The sequence below is a fragment of the Dipodomys ordii genome, unplaced genomic scaffold (assembly GCF_000151885.1).
Source record: "Dipodomys ordii isolate 6190 unplaced genomic scaffold, Dord_2.0 Scaffold75, whole genome shotgun sequence".
Taxonomy (NCBI): domain Eukaryota; kingdom Metazoa; phylum Chordata; class Mammalia; order Rodentia; family Heteromyidae; genus Dipodomys; species Dipodomys ordii.
In genome coordinates, this window is record NW_012267291.1 from 5,804,810 (window position 1) to 5,814,688 (window position 9,879).

Sequence of the window (9,879 nt, forward strand, 5' to 3'; positions counted from 1 at the left end):
CCTCAGACGCTTTGTCTGTGTGTGTATACACACATACACATCAGTTCTGAGGCTTGAGTGCTGTCCCATGCTCATGCCTAGCGCTTTACCACTTGAGCCACAGCTCCATTTCTACTTTTTGGTGGCTAATGTTTTGGTCCCCAATTAACAGGACTTAGCTGCTCGGGCTGGCTTTGAACAGGGATCCTCAGATCTCAGCCTCCTGAGTAGCTAGGATTACAGGAAGGAAACACTGTGAATGGTCCATTCCGGCCCACGCCATGTGCTCACGTGGTGCGGGAAGATGGCAGTGCAGTGCCGAGCTCACTGGAAACAACCAAGTTGGGGAAGCAGATCGAAGGCAGCAGCTCTCCTCCGGGCGCGCACGCTGGGCTTCTGGCTGCTGTCCTGGGGTGGATGGTTTTCGTACAACTTCAAACAAGAAAGGAGCCTTTACACAAGTCTACCTTTATTTGTAAAAAATAATGTACAACTAAAGCTAATTTGATTTTTAAAATCAAACTTCATTTAGTGATAATGTACATTTTATAATAAAATTGTAGTAAAATACTGACATTTGATAGTTTAAACAAAGTATCATTCATGTAAAAATCATGTTTAGCATGTAAAATTTAATTAGAAAATTCATAGTTCACAAAAGTACATATATGTTGTTGATAGCTTGAGAACATTATTATAATTTTACTTAGGATACAGAACAAAATTCACAGTTAGGCCTGACACTTAGAACTATAACATTTTACACTGGATTAACTGATACTTTTGTTAGTAAGGTGCACTTGAAACAACTAATTCTGATGACCAATGAACTGATATTTTATTGTGTAACAGAGACCTATTGGTTTTTATAATGCTTAATCATTGAGCCAATAATTTAGATGACAGATCTAGTTGAACACATAGTATGTAGAATTAAAAGAAAAGAGTACTAGCAGCTTTGATTTACATTTCTATGAACAGACACAAGACAAATCTGTATTGTACTCTTAAAATCTGTACAAAAGTCAAGCCCTGAAGTATGTTTCCCCAAGAGAAAAGTTCTAATGTTAAAACTTTGTTTAAAATAAAGAGGGGGAGAGGGAGAGAGAGGAAAAGGGGGGAAGAGAGAGTTGGGGAAGAAGAGAGAGGGGGAGGGAGAGAGACAGAGAGAGAGAGGTAGTGTGTACAGGTATTTTCTGTGAGCTGCTTGCCTGGCACCAGGTCTGGTCCCTTCTCCATCTCCTCCGGCCCCTGAGGGCTCACAGAGTGGGCCCAGCCTGGAGGGGACAGGGAAGGGGGGACCGAGGGGAGCCCTCAGCAACGCAGCCACCAGAGGATTGTGCTGGAGGCCCATGGACACACAGCGTGGGGCTGCATCCAACAATCTGCGTGTCATCTTCATAGTTACCACAGAGAAAAGAAATCATCCTTCAACACGGAGTCATCTGAACCTTCATGGTGCGCGGCACACCGCCGCGGCGTTCATTCTAGCCCTAGCATAGCATTAATTAATAAATACCGTAAGTCCCGGGCACGCTGGGTCTGAGCAGCCACGGGAGCTGGAGGTGTGCAAGCCAGGCGGCGGGGCCCTTTGTCCGCCCCCGGCCCTCAGTGGAGGCATCCATCGTGAAGTCATAAAATAAATAGGCTGGCAAAGTGAGCGTGCGCTGCTGTGAGAAGCGAATGCTACATGTTCTTCCTAAGTGGAGGCGGTGGTCCCGGAACCTCCCCCCGCCCCCCACGTGGTGGAAAGCCTGGCTTTTGGATAAAAAGTGCACAAGTGTATCCTGTGAGGTGTTTGAGTCCAGTGATTCCTGGGACCACGAAAACAGGTTGAGAGAGCCACGCACAGCACAGAACAGCAGCCGGGGCTCTGGGGAGGTCAAGGCGCAGGCCGGAGCCCGCGGGGAGACCCGCACCAGGCCCCCAGGGAACCAGCCTGGAGCTGAGTGGGCAGACAGGAGGGACCGCCCGTGCACAGCCCAGCCACGCGGGGAGGGACTCCCACAGCCCACTGATGGGACTTCTTGCAAAGTGGAGAGCAATGCATTTGCAAAAGGAATGTTACACTTAACACTACCGGACTACTAATTAAAACAAAAAAGCCAAAAAAACCACAACACAGTACTAGGAACAACAGAGGGCTGAGGCTCCCGGGGCGCAGAGCTCGGGGCCCTCGTGTGTCCTGGGGCGTTAAGCAGTTAAGAGGCCAGGCGGCCGCCCGGCCGTGTGCCCAGCCTCCGGTCAGCACACAGAAGAAGCGATGCACGCGATTTCACCAGCAGTGGCTGCGCTTTACACTCCACCTGCGCCGGTTCACAGACCCGCCGTGTGGAGCGCTGTCAGCCCGCAGGGCTGCTCCCCGTCCCGCCTGCAGCCTGGTGTCGGGTGGGTAGGCCCGAGCCCACGGGCGCCCTCCTGGTCACAGGGTTATGATCGTTCCGTCCTCCTCCAAGAGTTTCTGACCAGGAGCCCGGGCTTCGAACTCCGGGCTTGGGCCGCTGGCCGCAGGCACCAAGGCCCCGGCACTGGAGGGGATGAAGCCATTGTGGGGCGACTCAAAGCTGAGCTCTATGTGCGTCAGGGACTCCAGGCTCTGGGCGTCGGGCGTGGCCTTGGGGATTTGCCGGGGGACCCCGTTGTCCTCGATGATGATGTCCTCCTCCTCGCTGTCCTCGTCCCCGGGCTCGAAGCGAGGCTCGGCCGGCTGTGGGTAGCCCAGGCTGGTGTCCGTGGACTGGCCCGAGCTGCCCGAGGTGCGGCTGTTCCTGACCACGTTGTTCCTCTGGTTGGCCGGCCGCACGGTGATGATGAGGTTGTGGCTGTTCGCAATCATCATGTCCGTTACCTGGTCGAGACTCTTCCCCGACACCTCGATGCCATTGACTTCCAGAACTTCGTCGTTGACGGCCAGCAGCCCTGTGCTCTGCGCCAGGCCTCCCGGGACGAGCCGGGAGATGAAGATGCCCGGGACCTTCTCCAGGCCGTGCGGGGTGACCCTGACGCTTGAGCCGTCGCGGATGTAGAAGCCCAGCGGCTTCTCGGTGCCGTACTTGTAGAGGCGCACCCTGCGGTGCGTCTCTGGGAGGATGTCCACGTCGATGATGGACGACACCGGCCGGAAGTCCTGCGGCATGCTGATGACCAGGTGCGGCTTCCTCCTGTGGTTGTCGGGACGCAGCACATTGGTGAGCGCACTCTTCTTCTTGATGAGCGTGTCTGTGCCAAAGGCACTGTAGTCTGCTTCTTCTGTTTAAAAGTCAAATATAATACGGTTACAGAAGGGCTATGAAATGCACGCCTGCCCACCGCGGAGCTGGAGGGGACAGGTGAGGCAGGGGTACCTGGCTGGCACACGGCGGGGCTACACGGAGGGAGAGCAGCCTCAGGCAGAAGGTGGGAATGAGCACTAGGGGGCGCTCTCTCAGCAACATGGAACCACACTACATCTGGAGGCAGACCTCAGATTTCTCCAGCTGCCCAGGTGAGCCTCCAGCCTCTTCCTATCTCGGTCTCCCCAGTCGATGGACCACAAATGTGCAGCACACCACTGCACTGCCCTCACCAACTGATTCCTGAGCACCACTTTATAATAGCTGCTTTAAACTGAGTGCAGGGCCGGATGCTGGTGGCTCACGCCTGTAATCCTAGCTACTCAGGAGGCTGAGATCTGAGGATCGCGGTTCAAAGCCAGCCCGGGCAGGAGAGACCGTGAGACTCCATCTCCAATAAACCACCAGAAAACCGGAAGTGGCGCTGTGGCTCAAGTGGTAGAGCGCTCGCCTTGAGCTGAAGAGCTAAGGGACGGCGCCCAGGCCCAGAGTTCAAGCCCCACGGCCGACCAAAAAAAAAAAAAAAACTGAGTGCAGGTGGCTCACCCCTGTAATCCTAGCTACTACCAGATCTGAGGATGGAGGTTGGAAGCCAGCCTGGACAGACAAGTCCATGAGACTCTAATCTCCAATGAACCACCAAAAAGCCAGAAGTGGAGCTGTAGCTCAAGTAATAGAGCACTAGCCTTAAGGAAAAAAAAAAAAAAAAGCAGCTCAGAACCAGCACTGAGGCCCTGAGTTCAAGCCCCAGGACTAGCACCAAAAAAAAAAAAAAAGAAAGAGCTATCAATCTTGGGCTGATGTTGGGTGAGTGGGCATGCAACAAGTACTTAGGGTCGTGGTCTTCTGCAAACAAATCTGGAGCCACCCCCCACCCCTAACTGGGCTTCTCAGTCTTTCATTTCCCATATTGGGAAGAGTGCAAGACCTTTAATTTTCCTTCATTGTGTGAGCAATAAGGGACAATGACATTGTCATACACAGCAGACACGAGGGAGTAGCAGGGACTCTGGCACCCATCCCCAATCCCAGGCCCATTTTCCTCATGCCAGAAAGTCTGCCTTTCTGGCCCAAGTTTTGCACCTTAATACTCTGCACTTCATGTTAAATACCACAGCACCTGTGTGTACCAAGGGATACACATGAAGGCTGAAATCATCCCTAAAGCCAGCCTGGTCATCTAGCCCATGGAGGTAGGGCCTGGGATGGAAGGAGAATCTGCCAACACACCAGAGAAGTGGGGTGGTGAAAAGCCATCAAGGCTGACCGCAGGAAGGTTGAGAAGGCTGAAATCAGATGTTTAGGGCTGGGTGTGGTGACACACACCTGCAATTCCAGCGCTGGGGGAGGCAGAGGCTAGAGGGTCAGGAGTTTCATGGCAGTCAGGGTTACATAGGCTGCACCCCGTTACAAAAGCAGGCAAGAACTCAAAGAAACAAAAAGCAAAACCGTAACTAACTGGAGAAAGAATAAGTAAAAAAGTCAAATTTCCAACAATTAAAAAAAACACCTTATGGACTGGAAATGTGGCTGTAGAGTGCTTGCCTAGCACGCATGAAGCCCTAGGTTCAATTCCTCAGTACCGCATACACAAAAAAGCCGGACGTGGTGCTGTGGCTCAAGTGGCTCTACTAGAGTGCTCTCCTTGAGCAAAAGAAGCTCAGGGACAGTGCCCAGGCCCTGAGCTCAAGCCCCAGTACTACCAAAAAGAAAAGAAAAGAAAAGAAAAGAAAAGAAAAGAAAAGAAAAGAAAAGAAAAGAAAAGAAAAGAAATATATGGTTGTTGTTGTTTTCGGCCTGGCCTGGGACTTGAACTCAGGGCCTGGTTCTGTCCCTGAGCCTCTCTGTGCTCAAGGCTAGTGCTATACCCCTTGAGCCACAGTACCATTTCCAGCATTTCCTGAGTAGTTTATTGGAGATAAAAGTCTGACAGACTTTCCTGCCCAGGCTGGCTTTGAACCACAATCCTCAGATCTCAGCCTCCTGGGTAGCTAAGATTACAGGTTTATAATATAGTTTTGAAGCCAAGTAGTTCACCCCTGTAATCCTAGATACTCAGGAGTCTGAAATCCGAGGATCATGGTTCAAAGCTAGCTAGAAGTGGAGGTATGGTTCAAGTGGTAGAGCACCAGCCTTGAGCAAAAGAAGCCAAGCCAAGAGTGCAAGGCTGTGAGTTAAAACCCCACTGCTGGCACGCATGCACAGGCACACACACAGTGTTGGAAATAAAACCATTGATGCAAGAATCTTTTTTTGTGCAAAATGTTGTCAGAAACTGGGTGTGTTTTCTTATGTGCATTTTTATTTGACAACAAGCAATAACGAGAGGCTGCGCAGCATGAACAAGGGAAATTCCAGACCCTACACACTGGGACCCACATCAGCTGCCCACACATCTCCCCATGGGAAACCTGACCAAGAAACTCCAAATCTGCATAATTTGGCATGGCATGCAGACTCCGTGTGAACGCTCACCACCGAGTTCTCAGAAGCAATGCGCCCCAGGACAAAGGCACCTTTGTGCGTCCATCTAGCTAATCAGTTTCCAGCCACTGGGAAAGGGCTGTGCTGGCGGGAAGCCAGGGTGCAGGGTGTTGGTGTGAAGTGTAAAGGTGAATGTCCACGGGCCGGGGCTGGTGTCCCTCGGCATGGACCCAGGGTGGGAGAAGTCTGCTCCTGACTCACAGCAGCACACCTGACTCACAGCGAACCTTCTGCCCAGCACGGGAGGATTACTCAACAGGGAGGAGACAGCAGCACCTCCTGGCCCCCAGCCCGGCTCTAAGCAAGGATCCGCCAACAGTCTTCCTTCATCCCACTCTCCACCTAGCCACCAGGGCCTCTGCCTCTTTAATGGGACCTTGAAAAGCCTGCCTCTCCCATCTTCAGCAATTTGCAGACTCCAACCACGCAGGTACACAGGCTGAGGGACTTGTGAGCAGCACACAGATTCAAGAAATGAAAGCCAGTGCTGGTGGCTCACGCCTGTCATCTTAGCTATTCAGGAGGCTGAGATCTGAGGATCATGGGTCAAAAGCCAGCCAAGGCAGAAAAGCCCATGACACTTCTCTCCAATTAACCACCAGAAAGCTGGAAGTAGAGCTGTGGCTCAAAGTGGTAGAGTCCTAGCCTTGAGCTAACGATTAGCCTAAGGACAGAGCCCAGGCCCTAAGTTCAAGCCCCGCCACTAAAAGGAGAAAAAAAGAAAAAAGGCTTGGGGCTGAGAATATGGCTCAGTGGTAGAGCGCTCGCCTTGCATGCATGAAGCCTTGGGTTTGATTCCTTAGTAACACATACACAGAAAGAGCCAGAAGTGGCACTGTAGTTCAAGTGGTAGAGTACTAGCCTTGAGCAAAAGAAGCTCAGGGACAGTGCCCAGGCCCTGAGTTCAAGCCCCAGGACTGGCAAGAAAAAAAAAAACAAAAATGGCTGGCTCCAGTTCCAGCAAATCAGACAGTGCTGGGCATGCCTGTAATCCCTGCACTGGGGAATTTGAGGCATGGCATGCCTGAGCCTCACGGCAAGACTCTATCTCAAAAGAAAAAGCCGCACAGCGTGTGTCGCCCGTACTGGGGGCTGGTGGGTTCCTCTTGCACAAGTGGCCATAACTACACACAGAGGAGCCATCGGGGATGTGTTCCCCAAGAAACTCGACAAGACCGGCCAGCAGCCTGAGCTCTCCGACCCTGCTCTGATCCAGTGCGAGCGAGGCCTGGCAGTCCCTCAAAGGGCTGGACGCCACTACAAGCAGCATGCAGATGCTGCACACTCTTCATTCGCAGTACAGAAACATATCCATCACCAAACATTCAACCAAGCCCGCCCTGGGTGGTGCTGCCCCAGAAGACAGCAGCAAACATCCATCAGGAGCAACGGAACTGAAAGGGGCGGGGGCGGGGGCAGGGGCAGGCGAGGGACCCAGCCTGGCTGGTGGCGGGGTGATGCAGGACTTTCCTGGGGAAGAGGTAACCAGGAAGAGGAGGAAGGTTCCAGGCTCAGGGTGTGACCCATAGGGAAGTCCAATGGAGGGGTGGGGAGAGACAGAGGGTGAAAAGCAGACACCAGGCCTCCAGGCAAGGGACAAGGTTTGCGCTCTCAGCCCCAGGAGGGGGGAAGATAATCTCATCTGGTTTTCCCCCCATAGGGTATCCCTCCACACTGGGAAGCTGGAAAGGACAGGACCGAGGCTCTGCAGGAGCCCCCCCCTCTCCCCCGTGGAGGGGCTGGGGAGGGTAATTAGAGCACAGTTCTGGCAGGCTTGGGGAGCTGAACGCAGGCAGGGTAAGGGCCTATGATATGACATCCAGGTTTACACCCAAGCCATTACTGTCACGTCTGAGACGAGACTCCACAAATTCTTTCTTGGGCTGGGAAGGTGGCTCAGTGGTAGAGCACTTGCCTTGCATGCCTGAGGCCCTGGGTTCGATTCCTCAGCACCACATAAGCAGAAAAAGTTGGAAGTGGCGCTGTGGCTCCAGTGGTAGAGCGCTAGCCTTGAGCTGAAGAGCTGAGGGACAGCGCCCAGACCCAGAGTTCAGGCCCCACGACTGGACCCCCAAAAACAAAACAAAAACAAAAACACAAGTTCTTTCTTTCTTTTTCTTTTTGTCATTCATGGGGCTTGAACTCTGGGCCTGAGCCCTGTCCCTCAGCTCTTCAGTTCAAGGCGAGCACTCTACTACTTGAGCCACAGCGCCACTTGCGTTTTTTTTGGTGGTTCATTGGAGATAAGAGTTTCATGCCAGGGGCTGGGAAGGTGGCTCAGCTGTAGAGCGCTCGCCTTGCAAGCATGAGGCCCTGGGCTCGATTCCTCAGCACCACATAAGCAGAAAAAGTTGGAAGTGGCGCTGTGGCTCCAGTGGTAGAGCGCTAGCCTTGAGCTGAAGAGCTGAGGGACAGCGCCCAGACCCAGAGTTAATGCCCATGACTGGCAAAAAAAAAAAAAAAAGTTTCATGGCCTTTCCTGCCCGGGCTGGCTTTGAACTGTGATCCTCAGATCTCAGCCTCCTGAGTAGCTAGGATAACAAGCGTGAGCCACTGATATCCAGCCCCACAATTTCTTATTCAAGATCCTTAGTGAGCCCAAGCTTAACCTTCTAGTTTCTCTTCACCTCCTCTGAATAAAGCCATGATACAAACATATTTTGCAAAGAGCAGCGGGGATGGCGATGTGACTCAAGGGGTAGAGTGAAGCTAAGGGACAGTGCCCGGGCCCTGAGTTCAAGCCCCGGTACCCAGGGCTCCAGGCAGGGCCAGCAAAGGAGCTGAGGATCCGCCATACAAAACCTTTTCACTTTGTTTTTGCTTCCTCGATTACAGCCTAAGAAATAGGATGCAGGGCTGGGAAGGTGGCTCACTGGGAGAGTGCTTGCCTTGCATGCATGAGGCCCTGGGTTCGATTCCTCAGCACCACACAAGCAGAAAAAGCTGGAAGTGGCGCTGTGGCTCCAGTGGTAGAGCGCTAGCCTTGAGCTGAAGAGCTGAGGGACAGCGCCCAGGCCCAGAGTTCAGGCCCCGCGACCAACAAAAAAAAAAGAAAAAAAGAAATAGGATGCAATAAATTGTCTGAACAACGGAAGGGGTGACACTGACAAAGACTTATAGAATTGTAACACCTTTGTACAACTACTTAATAATGATAATTCACCCCGCCCCCCACTCTGCTGACACAGGGCTTGAACTCAGGGCCTGTCCCATAGCTTTTCCACTCAAAGCTGGCCGTCTATCGCTTGAGCCACTGTTCCAACTCCCACCTTTTGTTGGTGAGTTGCAGATAAGAGTCTCCTGTTTATCTGCCTGGACAGGCTCTGAGCGGTTCAGACCCCTGGCTCTCAGCCTCCTGAGCAGCTAGGATCATAGGCGTGCTAGGCTGTTAAGAAGCTTTTCAAGAACTGAAATAACCCCATCTCAGAGTCTGTGCTATGAAGTATTACATATTCAACCATGAGGTTGCACTCACTCAAAGAAACTTTACTTAGTGGAATATCAGATTTTAAAAGATTACATGGCTTTAAAGTCATTTTGGAATTTTTTTAAAGTCACTGTTTCAGCAGATAATGTGTTGTAATTAGGCAATGAAGTCGGACGAGACTTAAATGTCATGCTATTTGATTCAGGAAGGTTTAGGTAAAATCAGCTTTCTATGTAAGCATGTTTGGCTTTGCTTGAAAGGGAAGAAAGTATCAACACAACTCCAGCACGCTGTAAGTCTCTCCTGAGTTAGACACTGACAGGCTGTGGTAAATAGAATGGAACTGAAGCAGTTCACTGAGTGCTGTGGATCTGGTATGGCTGGAAGGGGCAGGGAGGTGACCCCTGGACTCCAGCTGGGCACAGCAAGGGGACTGCCTGGACAAAGCCAGGGAGGAATGCTCTTCAGGGAAGAAAAGGCAGGCCTGCGCCAGACAGCAACAAGCTTGCCAGTCCAGGGACAGAATGCCAGCGGCTGTGGGCACGGGTGCCACTGGCGTGGGGGAGGCAGGGCTGCTGTCCGTAACATGCAGGTCTGGCTGTGGTGGGAAGCCATCACAGGAACCAGCGAGATGCAAACAGACTCCCATTTTTTTTT

At 52.2% G+C, this 9,879-nt stretch overlaps 1 protein-coding gene across 1 annotated transcript in view; it reads right to left on the reverse strand.

Moving 5' to 3' along the window:
* Positions 1 to 482: 482 nt before the first annotated feature.
* Positions 483 to 9,879, reverse strand: part of Pard6b (par-6 family cell polarity regulator beta) — a 60,100-nt gene continuing 50,703 nt past the window's right edge. The window contains exon 4 of the mRNA XM_013024305.1: positions 483 to 3,228. Coding sequence (XP_012879759.1) covers positions 2,402 to 3,228 — 827 coding nt within the window. The 3' untranslated portion in view covers positions 483 to 2,401. The remainder of the gene's footprint in view (positions 3,229 to 9,879) is intronic.